The following is a 20,869-nucleotide window of genomic DNA, read 5'->3' on the forward strand; positions in this document are numbered from 1 at the left end:
AACTTTCCTAATCTGGGAAGGGAAACAGGCATTCAGATCCAGGAAATAGAGAGATCCCCCCCTAAAATCAATAAAAACCGTTCAACACCTCGACATTTAATAGTGAAGCTTGCAAATTCCAAAGATAAAGAGAAGATCCTTAAAGCAGCAAGAGACAAGAAATCCCTGACTTTTATGGGGAGGAGTATTAGGGTAACAGCAGACCTCTCCACAGAGACCTGGCAGGCCAGAAAGGGCTGGCAGGATATATTCAGGGTCCTAAATGAGAAGAACATGCAACCAAGAATCCTTTATCCAGCAAGGCTCTCATTCAAAATGGAAGGAGAGATAAAGAGCTTCCAAGACAGGCAGCAACTAAAAGAATATGTGACCTCCAAACCAGCTCTGCAAGAAATTTTAAGGGGGACTCTTAAAATTCCCCTTTAAGAAGAAGTTCAGTGGAACATTCCACAAAAACAAGGACTGAATAGATATCATGATGACACTAAACTCATATCTCTCAATAGTAACTCTGAATGTGAATGGGCTTAATGACCCCATCAAAAGGCGCAGGGTTTCAGACTGGATAAAAAAGCACCCATCTATTTGCTGTCTACAAGAGACTCATTTTAGACAGAAGGACACCTACAGCCTGAAAATAAAAGGTTGGAGAACCATTTACCATTCGAATGGTCCTCAAAAGAAAGCAGGGGTAGCCATCCTTATATCAGATAAACTAAAATTTACCCCGAAGACTGTAGTGAGAGATGAAGAGGGACACTATATCATACTTAAAGGATCTATTCAACAAGAGGACTTAACAATCCTCAATATATATGCCCCGAATGTGCGAGCTGCCAAATATATAAATCAATTATTAACCAAAGTGAAGAAATACTTAGATAATAATACACTTATACTTGGTGACTTCAATCTAGCTCTTTCTATACTCGATAGGTCTTCTAAGCACAACATCTCCAAAGAAATGAGAGCTTTAAATGATACACTGGACCAGATGGATTTCACAGATATCTACAGAACTTTACATCCAAACTCAACTGAATACACATTCTTCTCAAGTGCACACGGAACTTTCTCCAGAATAGACCACATATTGGGTCACAAATCGGGTCTGAACCGATACCAAAAGATTGGGATCATCCCCTGCATATTCTCAGACCATAATGCCTTGAAATTAGAACTAAATCACAACAAGAAGTTTGGAAGGACCTCAAACACGTGGAGGTTAAGGACCATCCTGCTAAAAGATGAAAGGGTCAACCAGGAAGAATTAAAAAGACTCATGGAAACTAATGAGAATGAAAATACAACCATCCAAAATCTTTGGGATGCAGCAAAAGCAGTCCTAAGGGGGAAATACATCGCAATACAAGCATCCATTCAAAAACTGGAAAGAACTCAAATACAAAAGCTAACCTTACACATAAAGGGGCTAGAGAAAAAACAGCAAATAGATCCTACACCCAAGAGAAGAAGGGAGTTAATAAAGATTCGAGCAGAACTCAACGAAATCGAGACCAGAAGAACTGTGGAACAGATCAACAGAACCAGGAGTTGGTTCTTTGAAAGAATTAATAAGATAGATAAACCATTAGCCAGCCTTATTAAAAAGAAGAGAGAGAAGACTCAAATTAATAAAATCATGAATGAGAAAGGAGAGATCACTACCAACACCAAGGAAATACAAACGATTTTAAAAACATATTATGAACAGCTATACGCCAATAAATTAGGCAATCTAGGAGAAATGGACGCATTCCTGGAAAGCCTCAAACTACCAAAACTGGAACAGGAAGAAATAGAAAACCTTAACAGGCCAATAACCAGGGAGGAAATTGAAGCAGTCATCAAAAACCTCCCAAGACACAAGAGTCCAGGGCCAGATGGCTTCCCAGGGGAATTTTATCAAACGTTTAAAGAAGAAACCATACCTATACTCCTAAAGCTGTTTGGAAAGATAGAAAGAGATGGAGTACTTCCAAATTCGTTCTATGAGGCCAGCATCACCTTAATTCCAAAACCAGACAAAGACCCCACCAAAAAGGAGAATTACAGACCAATATCCCTGATGAACATGGATGCAAAAATTCTCAACAAGATACTGGCCAATAGGATCCAATAGTACATTAAGAAAATTATTCACCATGACCAAGTAGGATTTATCCCCGGGACACAAGGCTGGTTCAACACCCGTAAAACAATCAATGTGATTCATCATATCAGCAAGAGAAAAACCAAGAACCATATGATCCTCTCATTAGATGCAGAGAAAGCATTTGACAAAATACAGCATCCATTTCTGATCAAAACTCTTCAGAGTGTAGGGATAGAGGGAACATTCCTCGACATCTTAAAAGCCATCTATGAAAAGCCCACAGCAAATATCATTCTCAATGGGGAAGCACTGGGAGCCTTTCCCCTAAGATCAGGAACAAGACAGGGATGTCCACTCTCACCACTGCTGTTCAACATAGTACTGGAAGTCCTAGCCTCAGCAATCAGACAACAAAAAGACATTAAAGGCATTCAAATTGGCAAAGAAGAAGTCAAACTCTCCCTCTTCGCCGATGACATGATACTCTACATAGAAAACCCAAAAGTCTCCACCCCAAGATTGCTAGAACTCATACAGCAATTCGATAGCATGGCAGGATACAAAATCAATGCCCAGAAATCAGTGGCATTTCTATACACTAACAATGAGACTGAAGAAAGAAAAATTAAGGAGTCAATCCCATTTACAATTGCACCCAAAAGCATAAGATACCTAGGAATAAACCTAACCAAAGATGTAAAGGATCTATACCCTCAAAACTATAGAACACTTCTGAAAGAAATTGAGGAAGACACAAAGAGATGGAAAAATATTCCATGCTCATGGATTGGCAGAATTAATATTGTGAAAATGTCAATGTTACCCAGGGCAATATACACGTTTAATGCAATCCCTATCAAAATACCATGGACTTTCTTCAGAGAGTTAGAACAAATTATTTTAAGATTTGTGTGGAATCAGAAAAGACCCCGAATAGCCAGGGGAATTTTAAAAAAGAAAACCATATCTGGGGGCATCACAATGCCAGATTTCAGGTTGTACTACAAAGCTGTGGTCATCAAGACAGTGTGGTACTGGCACAAAAACAGACACTTAGATCAGTGGAACAGAATAGAGAATCCAGAAGTGGACCCTGAACTTTATGGTCAACTAATATTCGATAAAGGAGGAAATACTATCCATTGGAAGAAAGACAGTCTCTTCAATAAATGGTGCTGGGAAAATTGGACATCCACATGCAGAAGAATGAAACTAGACCACTCTCTTTCACCATACACAAAGATAAACTCAAAATGGATGAAAGATCTAAATGTGAGACAAGATTCCATCAAAATCCTAGAGAAGAACACAGGCAACACCCTTTTTGAACTCGGCCATAGTAACTTCTTGCAAGATACATCCACGAAGGCAAAAGAAACAAAAGCAAAAATGAACTATTGGGACTTCATCAAGATAAGAAGCTTTTGCACAGCAAAGGATACAGTCAACAAAACTAAAAGACAACCTACAGAATGGGAGAAGATATTTGCAAATGACATATCAGATAAAGGGCTAGTTTCCAAGATCTATAAAGAACTTATTAAACTCAACAGCAAAAAAAACAATCCAATCATGAAATGGGCAAAAGACATGAACAGAAATCTCACAGAGGAAGACATAGACATGGCCAACATGCATATGAGAAAATGCTCTGCATCACTTGCCATCAGGGAAATACAAATCAAAACCACAATGAGATACCACCTCACACCAGTGAGAATGGGGCAAATTAACAAGGCAGGAAACAACAAATGCTGGAGAGGATGCGGAGAAAAGGGAACACTCTTACACTGTTGGTGGGAATGTGAACTGGTGCAGCCACTCTGGAAAACTGTGTGGAGGTTCCTCAAAGAGTTAAAAATAGACCTGCCCTACGACCCAGCAATTGCACTGTTGGGGATTTACCCCAAAGATACAAATGCAATGAAACGCCGGGACACCTGCACCCCGATGTTTATAGCAGCAATGTCCACAATAGCCAAACTGTGGAAGGAGCCTCGGTGTCCAACGAAAGATGAATGGATAAAGAAGATGTGGTTTATGTATACAATGGAATATTACTCAGCCATTAGAAATGACAAATACCCACCATTTGCTTCAACGTGGATGGAACTGGAGGGTATTATGCTGAGTGAAGTAAGTCAATCGGAGAAGGACAAACTTTATATGTTCTCATTCATTTGGGGAATATAAATAATAGTGAAAGGGAATATAAGGGAAGGGAGAAGAAATGTGTGGGAAATATCAGAAAGGGAGACAGAACGTAAAGACTGCTAACTCTGGGAAATGAACTAGGGGTGGTAGAAGGGGAGGAGGGCGGGGGGTGGGAGTGAATGGGTGACGGGCACTGGGGGTTATTCTGTATGTTAGTAAATTGAACACCAATAAAACATAAATTAAAAAAAAATAAAAATCTTAAAAAAATAAAATACTGACGTCCAAAACTGGACGCTGATCACCACCAGTCTGATCTAAGCTATCATTTCCCACTTTGATTACTACATTGGTTTTAAGGGGCATTCTGCTCCCTCCCTCACCTTTTTAGCTCATTTTTTACACATAAACCAAAGTGATCCTTTGGTGAGGCCAGAGCTCATTAGTGCTCTGCTCTGAACCGTGGGATGGCTCCCCATTTCACTCAGAATCAGAGCCATCACAGTGACCCTAAGGCTGTCTGAAATCTGGCCCCTAATTGCCTGACTACCTGCTGTTCCCCCAACTGAGCCGTGGAAACCACGGTAGACAAATCTACAGGCAAGATGGATCAGGAACAAGGAGGAAAAGGTGGGGAGCCAGGGAAGCTCGACCTGAGGGTCACCTCAAACTCAGCCGGGAAGAAGGTTCCAACAGAGTCCCAAAGCGCTGTCACTGGATTTGGGGATTCCAGATTCAACTAGAGCTGAGGCTGGGGTTGGTGACTCAGCGAGTGAGGAGCCTTTTCATCCTCCCTGTCCAGGCTCTTCAGGAGTGGTTTGAATGCCGGTTGCCAGGCAGAGATTTCGTTAACCGCGTTCTACGTTCTAGTCTTCAATGCCTCGCAATAAATGCTGACGCCAGATACGTCGCAACTTAGGTCGGTGGGTACTTAGGCTCCGATAAAGCTTCATCATCTAGATAGATTTGGGAACAATCTCTTGCATCCTAAACACTAAGGTTTCACGTGCGACAAGTTCCAAACCAGCCTCATCTGGAAAGGGGGATCAGAACGGCTACTTCCTCACAGTATTGTAAATGGTAAGTGAAAGGACAACCTTGGAAGCGTTCAGACCTGCGTCCCGGACGCAGAAAACGACTAGACTTCGTCAAGTTCGCATTGCTAAGCGCAGCTACTCTGAGCCCCCATTTCACAGACCGCACACTGAGGCTCGCGGGGCTGCGACCTACTCAGGCCTTCCCAAGTTGGGCAGCGGCGGCGGGGAGGGTGGTGTAGGCCCAGGACAGAAGTGTCTGGCTCGGCGGGGACCGGGATACTACTATACGCCCTGGCAAGACACTGACGCTGCGGAGGCCAACTCCAGGCGAACAGCTCCCGGTACCTGCCATGGCGGCGCTTCCGGACCAGCCGGAAGCTCACAGTCCAGAACTACAACTCCCAGCAACCTGCGCCGCGCGTCCTGGTCGACGTCGGGGGAGCGGCCGCCATTGTCCACTGCCGAGGTGAGGCGGTCGCTGAGGCTGTGGGGCCGCTGTTTCTGTCGCTGCGGAGAGATAGGAAGGACGGGAAAACGAGCTAGAAGACGCGACTCCGGCAATCCGGGCGGCGCCAGGGCGGATCCCGCGCCTGCCCTTTCCACGCCGCCTTCGCGCTCCCGTTTCCGTTGGTTCTCCCGCCTCCGGGCTCGCGGCCTCGCTGGGCCGGCTGGGCGGACCCGAGGAGCCCTGGACGTCGGGCCTGGCGCGGGGTCGCGGCTGTCGGCCCCGCACGCTTTTGTCTTCCCCGCCGCGCGCGAGGATCCTAAGTGCCCCGCGGGCCAAACCTTGGAGCGGAACAAAAGCCGGACGCCCCCGGCCGAGCGAGCCCGAGCTTGCTAAGTCGCCTGCCGAGCGCGCACTGGCGGGGACCGGCTCACGGGTGGGAGGCTGGGAGCCACGAACCAGGTAAGGCCAGCGGCTCGCTGCTACGGGCTCCTGAGCATCGCTCCTCCCCGGTGGTTGCAGATAAAATCGGGCGGGAGGCCAGGCAGCAGGTGATGAGGACGCCTCTGAGGCTGTTAATGGGCATGCACACCTTTCTTTCCCCAGCGGGTGTTTCTCGTCCGCGCGGGTCCACCGGAGGCGCGGAAGGAAGACGTGGAACGTGGGAGGGGAACAGCCCCCATTCCCTTCAGCTTGCAGTGACGGCGGATTTTGTTAAGTTGCAAACAGCGGTGCAGCGTAGTATGCCTACTTTGAGCTTTGGCACAGATCCCGGTGTTCCTGGGGCCCAGTAGGCGTCCTGGTGCCTTATACACCCAGGAAACCCAGAGCTCTGCCAGCTGGCCTTGGAACCCTCAGAGAGGTCTCGGGACTTGCACAAAGACTTGGAACCCAGGGAGTTTGTGGTCTGGGCTCTGAACCAGTAAACAGACAGGCTTGGGCCTGGTAGGTTTTGCAGATTGATTTCTTCTTCCCTTCCTTTCCTCCCTCCCTTCCCTTTTAGGTAAAATTTGCATAACAAAAAATTAGACGTTTTAGAGTACAACTTAGTGGTTTTGTTGTATATTTAGAGAGTTGTACAATAAAATATTATCTAATTCTAGAACATTTTCATCACCTCCCAAAAGAAATCTTTGCACCCATTAAGTGGTCACTCCTCATTCCTCCCTCCCTGCCGGCTCTAGGCAGCCACTGATTCATTGGGCAGTGCATGTAGATTTTACAGTAATTTTTGTAAATCACCAAAAAGTTAACTTCGAAGTTGTCACTCGCTGTCTCTTGGGAGCCATTGACAAATTCCACCCTCTAATCCTGGATTGTGCTCTTTTTTCAGCTTAACTCCCTTTTCATTCTGTTGTTTTTGACTTGTAAATTTTGTTTTCTTATAATGCTCCCTAGAAGTCTTCTGTTGTTTCTATGGATAGGCTGCCTTTTTTGTTACTGGTTCTTCTTCAGAGAAAGGACCACTTTTGTGTTTTCTATTTTTGTGGTTAGGTTGGTACTGCAATTGCATTCCGTGAATGAATCACCTGAATCAAGTGCACCTGGGAGGGCACCTGGTCCATTGATCTGTGGGATGGCAGCCATCAACCCTTGGGCCTCCTGGGGTGAGTTCAAATTCTGTTTCTTCTGGGCCTCCTCAGCAGTGACCTACTGCTGCCAGAGGTCAAAGTGGCACAGGGGCTGAGGGTTTTGAAGAATTGGAGGAGAGTCTCTTGATCTTGGTATGGAATTAGAACTGAGTGAGATTTAAAAAGAAGAAACAACTTGGTTTTTGGTGAAAAGGGAAACTTGGTGTAAAATGCCACGTAATTTTTGTATTTTTTATAGTTCTTTCCTAAGGTGTCTCATTAGTTCTAAGAGATTTTCTAACGATTTTGGGATTTCTTAGAAGACAATCATACATCTGATCAGAATTTCTCTACCACTACCATATTTTTTTCTTGTTTTTATAGCATTGGCTTGTAATTTAGGAACAGTGTTAAATAGTGTGAGGTCAGTGGTATGCTATCTTTAAGTGAGGTTTCCTGTATTTATCAGTAAAGACACTGAGGGGGGTATCTTACTGTGTAGGTTTTTAAAAAATTAGGTAATGTTAAATATTTTATTAGATACCTCCTTAGTCATTTAAGGAGGAGCCATTTAAATATTGTTCTATGGCTATATCACATCAGATTTTCTAATAGTGACTAACATGCATTTCTGATATAAATCTAGCTTTTTTTTTTTTAAGATTTTATTTATTTATTCATGAGAGACATAGAGAGAGAGGCAGAGACACAGGCAAAAGGGAGAAGCAGGCTCCATGCAGGGAGCCTGATGCGGAACTTGATCCCGGGATGCTGTGATTATGACCTGGGCTGAAGGCAGATGCTCAATCACTGAGCCACCCAGTCATCCCAAATCTAGCTTATTATGTTGGATTTTGTCACATGCCCTTGGGCTCTGTTTATGGAACTCTGTTACACCTTTCAGTGAGACCGATCTCCTTTTCCATTTTGTTGCCTTTAGTCGCTAGGATTGTTGTGCCAATACTTTTCCTTTACTTACCCTAACCTGATTTCGTGCAGGTATCCTTACAGACCAGTCCTGGGGAATGGCGGCTGTTGACCCGTGGGCCTCCTGGGGTGAGTCAAAGAGCCTGTGTCCCCTTTGGCCATGTTGGCTGCAGTGTCCTGGCTTTTCCCAGCAGTGACTTGCCTTGGCCAGGAATCAGACCTAGGGAGCCACCTGGGGATTTAGGGCATAGGGCAGTGGGGAGTGTTTCTGGTCCAGATCTGTCTCTTTCAAAGCTGGAATAGCGAACGATCAGAACACACCACTGGGAGATAAAGTGATGGTGATACCGCCACGAAAGGGGCATGAGAATAAATGTGTGGGCATTTGTGGCTCAGGCCAAGAAAGGATATGAATGGTACTGTTTCTCAGAGACGGTGCCTCAGAGCAAAGGGGGACAGTGCAGGGTTCATGTTTAGGCACATTCCTTATTTGCTCTGAGTCTCATTTCCCTGATCTATAAAATGAGGAGATGAGTTTTTTAATTTGTGTAACAGAGAGGTCCAGAAACCAGTTTTCCCTGAACCCCCCACCTCCCAGGAGGAAGGACTCATGTAGGCATACTTCTGGCAGGGAGAGCTGCCTCCGTGACTTTGTTTTCCTCCCCAGCTCTATGTCCTCAGGACTCTGCCTGGCATTTGGAAGAGAACCGTGAGGAGGAGAGGAGGGCCACTGGGCTCCCGACAGCCGAGGTCCAGGTGAGGTGGGCTTCTGCTTTTTCCTGAAGGGCTGTGCTGTTCCCTGAGGTGCCCAAGTTGTTTCCCACCATCCTAATCTATGTGTTCCTTACTTTATAACAGCTAGAGTTGGGTAGAGAAGGAATCGGCCAGAAGTTTACTGCTTTCTGAGCACTCAGAATTCAAACAATTTTCTATGACTTGGAGCCACACTATTAATTAGTCTATTCATATTCCTGAGCCCTAGCTGTGCTGTGTGTTGTTTTGGTAGATGAGGGGCAACCCTTTTGGCTGGAAGTCACCCTTCCTCCTCCTGCCTTACCTCATGTATTCAGTACTGATTCAGTTTGATGGTGTCCTGTGAGCTGTCTGCCTGCTGGGAGGGGAACGTGGACAAGTTTGAGCCCAGTCCTGAGGGATTCTCAGTCCCCTTTCCAAAATGATTCACTCAGCTACTGAGGGCTCATGGCCTGCTGGTGCTGTAAATGTGGTACAGGATATGAGCCTGAGATGCTGGGGGAGGCCCCAAGCCTTGAAAGAGCTGAGCCCAACTGATGTCTTAGGAAGTGGGTCAGTCTGCATAGAGTCATTGGGGCACAGAGCAGCTGGAGTCTTTCTGCTGTGGGGAGAGTGGCTGCCCAGGAGACCTGACACATTTGCACCAGGAGGTGAAGGGGATTCATCAGCCTGGTAAGCAGGGGTCTGGCCTTTTATAGCACCACCAGTGTGTGGTGTTGGGTGGGGGGTGAGGCAGGGGTATTGCATGACCAGCATCTGGGCGAAGGCTGACCCCAATTAGAATTTAGCATGGAGAGCCTAGGATGAATCCAACCAGGTTCTGAATGCCTGCTGCAGAGCCAGGGGTCCATCCTGGTGGTAATAAAGAGCCTCTTAAATATTGGGAGTAGGAGGTGCCACTGTCTAAAATGTGGCTGGAAGGATGTCCCTGGCAGGAGTGTGGGGAGAAGCGGGTTGTGGGAAGCAGGCTTGCATTTCAGGTCAGTGTGACCAGGGCCTAGGAGCAAGACCTAAGAAGTATAGGAGTCAAAGCAGGGGAACTTTATGACTGTAAGGGCATAAGAATGGCTTCTGAGAGAACTAGAATAGCAGAGTTGATACAGGAAAGGTGGCAGGAAATAGGATAGCAGAATAGGTAATATTGGAAAGGTGTCATCTCCCTTTTTTCCTGCCCAGCCTCTTCATTGGTGGCAGCCACTTAAAAACAAATTTTTTCATGACAACTTTATTAAAATATTCCAATACCACAGGTTCACCCTTTTAAAGTAAATAGTTCTCTTGTTTTTCATATATTCACAGAATGGGGCAAGTATTATCAACCGATAATGTACTTCTAGAGCATGGGTGTATATCACCCCAAAAAGAAATCCTGTACCTATTAGGAACCCATGTTCCCACCACCCTCAGCCCCTGACAACCACTAATTTACTTTATCTATTTATTTTTCTATTCTGGACATTTCTCATAAAGGGAAATTCTATAATATATGGTCTTTTGTGTCTGGTTTCTGTCACTTAGTGTGTTTTTAAGGTTCATTTGTATTGTAGTACACATCAATATTTTATTTCTTTTTATAATTCAGAGGCAGCCATTTTTAACTTACTGTTTTTGGTTCCTTAGGGTTATCTCTGTGTTTCTAAATGAGAGATTTTTATCTTGATTCAGGAAATTTACATTTACTTTATTGACTCCGTACTATGAAAGGTAAAGAAAAATAGTTTCATTACTATATTTAGATTTTTTAAGTTAGAATAATGGATCAAGCAAATAAGAGATACTGAGCTATAAAAATATTAATAATATTTCAGCTTTATGCCTCCCTCCCCAAATTGAAATAAAACGTAATGAAATCTCCCACAGTTTCAAAGCTGACAGATGAAGTGCATCGCAAGTATGCTACCCCCGCATAGCGGTACTGCTGTCCCCAGGAGGCAGAAGGGCCTGAACCATGTGACACAGAGTGGTCGTTGTCTGACATCATAACTCGGGTGACTGTGATGCTCATTCCTGCTATGATAGTTATTTTTAGACTAACAGAATCAGCAGTGAGCTAGGCTGAAAGATGGGCCTCAAATCAGTCGCTTGGGAATAGAAGTTAGCTGTACTAAAATGCTGTGAAGAAGCCTAATAACCACTGGGCTGCACTCTGCTGTTAATTTATGTGGTTTCTGAGAATTAGGGTTAATGCTGAGAAAATAAAATGGAGAATTAAAATAACAACACCCTTCAATGTCTGAAGAGTTGTGATTTCTGAGAACATGCTCCTGGCCCCCTCCCCACACTCACTTCAGATTTTTCCTTGTGGGAAACTCAAGATTTGAATCATGTGAGTTTTTGTATTAAGCAAGGTCTTCAGGAACACTAACAAGAGCTCCGCATTCCTCCTTTGTTCCCTCCAAATTAAATACTGAAATAAAGCATTCACCTGGTGAAAACATCAAATGCTGTCATCCCTTGTTATCTGAGTAGTCTATTCTGGGCAACATGTCGGATAGTGAAGTTTCAACTAGTGGAATCCCAGATCTCATTATTTTGAAGAATAAGGAAAATAATATCCCATCTAGAAAAATCTCCACCCAGTTTCCTCAAATACGGCAGCTCTCAAATCCCTGTATAACAATCCACCAATGCTTTCTGCATGATAAACATGCACATAACAATAATCCAGCACTCTGCACCCATCTCTGATTGTCTTGAGGATGTACACGTAGTTGTGTTTTCCTTGCCTGCAAAGAGCTTGCCCTGAAATATTAATGAAATTCTGAAGATGCGAAAGAACCCATCTGAATTTCTCTAGATTCCATGAATGAGCCAACTGTCCATGATTTCAGATAATGCAGGAACTGAGATCCATCTCAGCACCCTCTACATCTTCTCAAACTGCACCATGGTTTAGATGTGTAGCTGGTTAGGAGATTCCCTGAAGTGCCAGAGAGAGCCCTGGTGAGGGCTCATACATATGTGTAGGAATGATTACAGGAAATTTGGGCGAGGCATTTTCAAGTCATCCTAGCAGATGCTTGTAAAGTGCAAGTTGAGGTATGGTTGCCTGAGAATGGCTTACTCCATCCTGTCTTGCCTTCTAAGGTCCCTCTTGTCCACACAGCTGATGAGACTGGGCCCTTGACTTCCCCCATCTCTTCTGTTTCACCTCCAGTTGTGCTTTTGCATATTCTGCATCTTTAAGGCCTGCCTGAACTGTAGGCCCCAATATTAGGATATACCCAGCTGTGGGTCTTTTTCTCTTCCTGTGTGGTAGTCCATGATTCCTGCCACTCTGATAACATCTACAAATCTGGAAATACTTGTATATTTCAAATGTTTGGACAAATCCCATAATTATAGAAAAGTATGAAAAGTAATCAAACGTCTCTATTATTCTGAATAAACAGTTATGCTTTGTCATATTTGCTTAGTTTTCCTTTTATACATTCTATTCACATTTTCCACATTTATGCAGAATGACCACTTAGGGTGTGTACACAGCTAATTTGTTTTTATACTCATTCATAGATAATGTTTCTGTAGATGTCAGAGATAGTAATATTCCATTTTTAAAAGATTTTTTCTTAAGATTTTATTTATGAGAGACAGAGAGAGAGGAAGAAACAGGCAGAGGGAGAAGCAGGCTCCTCACAGGGATCCGGAAACCCAGGATCACGCCCTGAGCCAAAGACATGCTCAACTGTTGAGCCACCCAGGCAGCCCTAAAATATGTTTTAATTTTCATTTTAACCCATTTCTGTACCCAATGTGGGGCTCGAACTCACCCCTAAGATTAGGAGTTGCATGCTCTACTGACCAAGTCAGCCAGGTGCCCCTATTCTATTTTTTTTTAAGTAATGCTTTTCTCTCCTGTAGCTTTTCTACACCTTTCTTGCTTATTGAAGGCCAACTTTAAGGTCCATCCATGTGATAAGTCCATTTATTTCTTTCCTTTTTTTTTTTTTTTTTTTTTTTTTAAGTCCATTTCTTTTGCCCCGGTTCATCCCTTTTATGGATGGGCTTAGAAGTTCCCTGTCCCCACCAGTTTTGCTATTCCAGGGAAGGCTGTGTGGACATTCTTGTAATTTCACTTTGAGCACACGTATAAATATTTATGTAGATATGCCCCTAGAAGCAGAATTATGCTGCTTGTTGTAGGGTGTGTGTGTGTTTTCAATATGACCAGTGCTGCCATAAGGCTCTTTGAAGGTGCAAAGCCTCTTCTCACTACTCTGGAAGAGTGCCAATTTCCTTGCATGTTTGCTGCCACTTAGATCTTTTAATGTTTGCTTACCTCAAGACCCAAAAGGTGTATTACTTTTCATTTCCTTGATTGCTAGTGAGGTTGAGTATCTTCATTTCATTACTGCTCATCTGCATTTCTCTCTCATTCCCAGATTTGTGTAGAATCAGACTTGTTGATATGTAGGCATTTACATGCATTGTGGATTCCTTTTTTTTTTTTTTTTTTTTTTGTATCGTGGATTCTGATTCTTTGCCTTGTATGAATTGGTTTCTCCCAGTGTCTCTTAACTTTGTGGTGTCTTTGATCAGTCAAGTGTTTTCCAGGATATTTTTGTCAAATAGATCTGTCTTTGTTTATGGTTAGTATTTTTGTGTCTTCTTTTAAGAACCCTTGTAGAAAAAATCTGTCCTGTCCTATTCCTTTATTTTTGTTCTGTTTCTGAGGCCTTCTGTTACATGGTGGGCCTCCTGAAGCAATTGCTGTGTCTTCATGTTCAATGAATTCTTGTTCTTTGAGAGCCTCTCTGGTGTCAGCCTGTCTTGTTTTATACTGAAATCTTCAGTTGGGGAAGTGGAATTGCAGTTCATTGAAAGTTGGATGTAGCTGTGGCCTCTATTCTGTTTTCCTTTCAGCCTCTGAGTTTGGTCTCCTCTTGTGCTGTATGTACTTCTCTTGGCTCCAGGGCGCCTCTGTCTCTGTTCCCTAGGAAAGAGCAGTGAGGCATTTGAGCATCCTGCATTGCTATGGCTGAGCAAGTTTGGTTCCCCATAGGCCTCCCTTCGTGTGTGTGTCTGTGTCCATGTCTGCATCTGTCTTCCGATAAGTCTCACTCTAAGTTCCAATGGAGCTGGTTGAGCCAGGATCATCAAGTTGCTTATGCTCCTCCCTGTTTCCCCAGGTATGCAGCTGGCTGTCAGGCCACAGACCTCCCTGCCCCACATCCTGGGGAAGAAGGTTTCAACTCCACGGTTTCAACCCGAGCAACCTTAGAACCATGCACAGTCTTGTGTGTGAGAAGGGTCTAAGCTGTGTTGCCCAAGTATAAGTCCAACACATCTGGTGGTGGTGCTGCCCATAAGGTGGAGTGGCTCGTTGGAAGGTGGGACAGCTAGCAAAGCTGTCCTGAATACAGACTCACCTCCTTACTTGTTTTCATCCTGGCTCTCATTCCTGCTTTCACTGTATCATTTAAGTTCAGAGCCTGAATCCTCTCCTGGAAACCTCTTCCACTGTAGCCACTTCCAACGTGTGGGCCTGGAATCTCCTCTGCTCAGTTTCCTTGGTCCGCAGCACTTTCATCTGTTACCTCATCTTGCAAGAATGTGTGGAACACCATGTGCCAAACAAAGGCCTCTTCTGGATATTTCCCTGTCTTAGAAAACTTTGGCAGATTTTTAAACCATAATGTGGAATCTGAATCTTGTGTTACTTCCTGTTACCAAAAATTACTGCAAACTTAATGGTTTAGAACAATATAAATTTACTCTCTTGTTCTAGAGCTCAGAAGTCTAAAGTGGGTCTGTAGGCTCTTGGCAATTAGCCAGCTCTATCTTTCCACTGATACTTCTTTTTTGACATACATTGTTATGTCTTCTCCCCTTCAGATATCAATAAATGGTAACACTTTTTGAAGACCAAAAATGGGTGGCGGGGGCGGGGGGCGGTCTGTAGGGCTGTGTTCCCTCTGGAGGTTCCAGGGGAGAATCTGCTTACTTGCTTTTTCAGCTTCTGGAGGTTACCTGCATTTCTTGGCTCATGGTCCCTACCTCTGTCTTCAATGTGCATCACTCCAACCTCTGCTTCCAGTGTCACATCTGCTTTGACTAAGACCCTCCTGCTCCCTCCTTCATTTATGAGGACCTTTGTGATTACATTGAGCCCACCTGGATGATCCAAGATTATCTCCCCAAATCCATATTCTTTTTTTTTAAGATCAATATTTTTTTAAATTTTTTTAATTTATTTTTTATTGGTGTTCAGTTTACTAACATACAGAATAACCCCCAGTGCCCGTCACCCATTCACTCCCACCCCCCGCCCTCCTCCCCTTCTACCACCCCTAGTTCATTTCCCAGAGTTAGCAGTCTTTATGTTCTGTCTCCCTTTCTGATATTTCCCACACATTTCTTCTCCCTTCCCTTATATTCCCTTTCACTATTATTTATATTCCCCAAATGAATGAGAACATATAATGTTTGTCCTTCTCCGATTGACTTACTTCACTCAGCATAATACCCTCCAGTTCCATCCACGTTGAAGCAAATGATGGGTACTTGTCATTTCTAATGGCTGAGTAATATTCCATTGTATACATAAACCACATCATCTTTATCCACTCATCTTTCGATGGACACCGAGGCTCCTTCCACAGGTTGACTATTGTGGCCATTGCTGCTATAAACATCAGGGTGCAGGTGTCCCGGCGTTTCATTGCATCTGTATCTTTGGGGTAAATCCCCAACAGTGCGGTTGCTGGGTCGTAGGGAAGGTCTATTTTTAACTCTTTGAGGAACCTCCACACAGTTTTCCAGAGTGGCTGCACCAGTTCACATTCCCAAATCCATATTCTTAACATAATCACATCTCTGCAAAGTCTCTTTGTCTTGTTAAGGTAACAGTCATAGGTTCTGGGATTTAGGATGTGACCATCTCTTGGTTGGGGGGCATTATTACAAACACCTGTGTTCAATAACAGCAACTTTCAGCTTTCTGCCTGCCTTTTCATCTATGCTGACGCTTGAAAAAACTGAACATCTTAAAGCAAATCTAAGCTATTTTGTCATTTTGTTTATAAACACTTAATATGTGTATATTTCTAAAAGATAACATACTTTTTAGAAAACAATATCTTTATCAATACCTTTATCACACACAACAAAATTAACAGCAGTAATTCCTTATTATTAGCTAATACCTAGGCAATGTTCAGTTTTTCCCACTTGTCCCCAAAATATCTTTTATGATTGGTTTGTTCAAATAAGGATTCAAACAAGGACCACTCACCGTGTACTTTATATGCTGAAGAAACTAGTCACTTGTCCTGTTGGTTTACCTGATTTTGCCCTCTTGATGTCATTGGTTGAGTTCTTTTCCCTTTGTCTCCTTGTAAACTGATAACTGGGCTAGAGGGCTGAGTAGATTCAGGTCCCATATTTTTGGTAAGAGTACATCATAGCTGGTGCTAGGTCCTTCCTCCTGTGTTGCGTTAGTGGGCACAGGTTGTCTGGTGGTCCCATTTTCAGATGATGTGATGGATTAGGCTAATAGCTGCCCCTCCATCAGTCTTCATGTTATTCAGATATGTTCCCTGTCTGCTTTTCATGTGTGATTTAGCAGTCATTTATGATCACTGCCATTGTCCACTATTTGATTAAAGGTTGCAGAATCACTCTGATAATTTCAATCCTTCAGTGTCTATTAGATGTAGTTCTTTGATTCCTTTTTAAATTTGTGCATGCGGGTTCCATTTCTGTCTTGGGAGGAGTGACTGGCATGGTGGTTAACTTGTGGCTCAGTTCACCAGCTTGACCCCTTCACCTTGTTAAGTGTAAGTGAACTTAGAAGCCATCGAGTAGATGCCACCCTTTGGGGAGATGAGGTAGTATGAGGTGAGCACACCTGGAGCACCCTGGTTAGAAGGGATGATTGCTCTGTGAAAGGAAGCACCACCCACCAGGGAAACTGAGGCCTAGGCAGGTCTGTAGAAGAAAACCAAGGTATTTGCCTTGATGAGTCCAAGGGTTAGACAAAGTTTCACTGTGAGGTTGTGCTCAGCAATTTTTTAAAAAAGATTTATTTATTTAATTAATTAATTTATTTATTTATTCATGAGAGACAGAGACAGAGAGAGGCTGACACGCAGGCAGATGGAGAAGCAGGATCCATGCAGGGAGCCTGACATGGGACTCGATCCTAGGTCTCCAGGATCAGGCCCTGGGCTGAAGGCGACACTAAACCACTGATCCACCTGAGCTGCCCCTGTGCTCAGCAATTTTAAGTGCTTTTCAGAGTCATGTAATTATTGCAGCAGAATCAGTTCTGTGTTTTAAGCCAGGCATTGTGTGAAGGTGGAGGGGGAGCAGTTGAGTCTGACAGAGCCAAGGCTGATACACTTAAGACCCAGTCACGATGGCTGACCCTGATCAGAGATAATAAGCTCAGTTTGTGAACCTTGAGCTGGGACAGAAAGGAAGGTCATGGGAAGGGCAGTGACATAGCAGGCTGGGAAGGCACGGGTAGAAGCTCACAGGACACTTGCAGTGGAAATTCACAGACAGGGGTAGGCCAGAAAGCCAATTTCCAGACAGATGAGAGGACCTAGAAGCCATTGGGGCCTGTGGGGATTCTAACATACTAACCATGATGGATAGCTCACTCCCATTGTCACCACGGGGAGGGCATGCTCTACTCCATCTGGATGGGCCTAGGTAACAAGTTCACATTGATTTGCTTAAGAGCTCTATGAGAGGAGTGCCTGCATGGATCAGTCCGTTAAGCATCTGCCTTTGGCTCAGGTCATGATCCCCAGGGTCCTGGGGTTGAGCACTGCACCTGGCTCCTTGCTCAGCAGGAAGTCTGCTTCTCTCCACCCCTGACCCCCAACTTGTGCTCACTCACTCGCATGTGTTCTCTCTCAAATAAAATCTTTTTTAAAAAAGAGAGCAAGGCAGCCTTTGGGGTCGAGTCCCGTGTCAGGCTCCCTGCGTGGAGCCTGCTTCTCCCTCTGCCTGTGTCTCTGTCTCTCTCTGTGTGTCTCTCATAAATAAATAAAATCTTTAAAAAAGAGAGAGAGAGAGCGCATTGGGATGCTTGGGTGGCTCAGCGGTTGAGCGTCTGCCTTCGGCTCAGAGTGTGATCCCAGTCTGGGGATCAAGTCCTACATGGGGCTCCCTGCAAGGAGCCTACTCCTCCCTCTGCCTATGTCTCTGCCTCTCTCTCTCTGTGTCATGAATAAATAATTTTTTTTTTTTAAGAGAGCACTGTGAGGGATGCATTCATACGAAAGTCAGACTTAGGTTGTAATTCCTCCTCCCTTCTTTCTTTATTTATTTATGATAGTCACAGAGAGAGAGAGAGAGAGAGAGAGAGAGAGAGAGATAGGCAGAGACACAGGCAGAGGGAGAAGCAGGCTCCATGCACCGGGAGCCCAATGTGGGATTCGATCCCGGGTCTCCAGGATCGCACCCTGGGCCAAAGGCAGGCACCAAACCGCTGCGCCACCCAGGGTTCCCTTTCTCCTCCCTTCTAGTTAAGTATTCTTGCTTCTATTTTTCCTAAAAACCTCTCCTGGAACATTTTAAAACTCAGGTGCTTTTTGATGGCAGCTGTAGCTGATTCTCTTTGGCATGGACTGCTCTGCTCAAACCTGTCTCACTCTTAGCTCTAGTCCCTTGAGACAGGAATGAACTGAGAGTGGAAACCTCCTGTTAGTGGCCAGGAAGACAGCCTGTGAATATTTACATCTTCCTCTCAGGTCCTACATCGACATGTTTAGCAGACTCCAACCCAGTGCTTGTAGTCTGCTTTCTTCTGGTCCTGGCCTTAAGTATCTTCATCTCCAGAGAAGAAGGGGGGCACTTCCCTGGGAGTATTCCTGTCCATACTAACCAATATTACTAGAATTAGTAAGAGTCTTAGGAGAGACCTGCTGATCTTCATTGTGGTGACTGTGGGCCCACATACCTAATTCCCTAAGAATACATCCCAAATACAGATCCCTTGGGTTGCTCCCAATGGGACTTGATCCAAATCAGTTTACAGTACTGAACATATCCTGGACAGTTTCTCTATATCCTCTGTCTTCCCCAATGTGATCAGCCTCACTCCATCCCTAGAGAACATGGGAGGGTGTGGTTGCAGGCTGAGGGGGAACATCTGTGCTCTTTTAGGAACCAGTAACCTTCAAGGATGTAGCTGTGAACTTCACCCAGGAGGAGTGGGGGCAGCTGGACCCTGTTCAGAGGACGCTGTACCGTGATGTGATGCTGGAGACCTATGGGCATCTACTCTCTGTGGGTAAGGCTGAGCTATCTCAGTAAATGAAGCTATTTCCATTGCATTACCTTCTACTACTCTGTGTTCGAAAGTTCATAGGATGTAACTGTGGTAATGGATATTAACTAGATTTATTATCATTTTACAATGTATACAGATACTGAATTGTGTACACCTGAAAGTAATATTATGTAATACGTCAGTTATATTACAATTTAAGAAAATTAGCAATGCGTCACACCAACAACAACAACGAATAAACACTCATTGGCAAATTACACACGCAAAAAAGGCCTCATGGAGGTCTCAGAAGGACTAAGATGATCTTGAGACCTGACATTCAAGGACACAGTCCTGATGCTTATGAAGCACGAAGTGGGAGAGACCGTGCTTATTCTGCCCAAGTGAGAAGTCAGGAACAATAGGCAAGGGCAGTTTATAAGGCTTTGTTTTTCCTCCATGCACAGGGAATCAGATTGCCAAGCCGGAAGTCATCTCTCTATTGGAGCAAGGAGAGGAGCCCTGGTCAGTGGAACAAGCATATCCTCAAAGCACTTGTTCAGGTGAGGGCAGGCCCTGGGTGGAAGCAATAAACTTTCCTGTAAGTCCTCCTTGTTTGGAAAATGGGCTGAGGCCCTGAGGAGTTACCTTCCTCAGACATTCACAATTCCCTCCAAGGAGCTTTATGCCATGTCTTGACTTTCCCGCAGCTGTTGATTCAGAGGAAAGATGCCCACCCTACTGACAATTTTTATGAGCTGCCGTTTCCCTTCCCTGTCATCCATTCTCCTGACCCTCTCATACTCTCTCTCCACTGCCCCTTTCTCTGAGATGATTTCTTATTCACTTGCATGTGTTTTAATTTGTTCTTATTTCCTTTATTGCCAAACTTGTAGCCAGGAGCCAGAGACTCTTCTATTTCTTTTGTTTAAAAAAGGGTTTTTGTATAGGTGATGTATTCACATGGTTCAAAAAGCCCAGAGCTACATAGAATGAGTAAGCTGAAAAATTTCATTTACTTTTGCTGCTATTATCCACATTATTCTTACCCACATCCCATACACACGTAGGGCACGAACAAAGGTAACCACTTTTTTACTATAAATTGTTGAGCTATTTTCTTAGTCATTGCCCTAGGGATTATAATTAACATTGTAATTTATAACTATCTAGTTTGGATTAATACCATTACTTTTGATAGTCTACAAACTCTCATTCTGTATATCCTCCCCCATTTATGCTGTTACTGTCACAAATTACATCTACATAGATTTAGACCGTCTAGTGTCCTTTCATTTCAATGTAAAGAACTCCATTTCTTTTAGGGCAGATTTGCTAGCAGCAGACTCAGATGATGTTTATCTGGGAGTCCTTTCCTTTCCCCTTCATTTTGGAAAGAAAGTTTTGTCAGATACAGAATTCTTGGTTGACACTATTTTTCTTTCTAGCTTCTGTGGTTTTTGAAGAGGAATAAACTGTTAGTCGTATGAGGATCCTGTATGTGATAAACTGCTTCTCTCTTGCTGCTTTCAGGATCCCCTCTTTGGCTTTGGCTTTTGAGAGTTTATTATGATGGGTGTTCTAGATTCTTAGGAATATATTAGAACTTTTCAAAACTCCTGTGAACCATCTTATCCCTCAGCTTTTTAAAAATCTTTTTGG

The 20,869-nt window shown here is 44.0% G+C and overlaps 1 protein-coding gene across 4 annotated transcripts in view; it reads left to right on the top strand.

Moving 5' to 3' along the window:
- The window catches only part of ZNF606 (zinc finger protein 606), a 59,543-nt gene that overhangs the window by 23,858 nt on the left and 14,816 nt on the right, over positions 1–20,869 (top strand). Inside the window, exons 1-7 of one of the 4 annotated variants that reach the window (XM_077912000.1) lie at positions 5,707–6,193; positions 6,338–6,676; positions 7,226–7,338; positions 8,302–8,358; positions 8,897–8,985; positions 19,102–19,228; positions 19,675–19,770. In XM_077912000.1, the coding sequence (XP_077768126.1) occupies positions 7,308–7,338; positions 8,302–8,358; positions 8,897–8,985; positions 19,102–19,228; positions 19,675–19,770 (400 nt within the window). In that variant the 5' untranslated portion in view covers positions 5,707–6,193; positions 6,338–6,676; positions 7,226–7,307. Of the gene's footprint in view, positions 1–5,706; positions 6,194–6,337; positions 6,677–7,225; positions 7,339–8,301; positions 8,359–8,896; positions 8,986–10,647; positions 10,687–19,101; positions 19,229–19,674; positions 19,771–20,869 lie in introns of those variants that run through there. The other 3 variants (XM_077912010.1, XM_077912016.1, XM_077912023.1) reach the window with 3 other exon arrangements.

Source organism: Canis aureus, chromosome 1 (assembly GCF_053574225.1).
Source record: "Canis aureus isolate CA01 chromosome 1, VMU_Caureus_v.1.0, whole genome shotgun sequence".
NCBI lineage: Eukaryota > Metazoa > Chordata > Mammalia > Carnivora > Canidae > Canis > Canis aureus.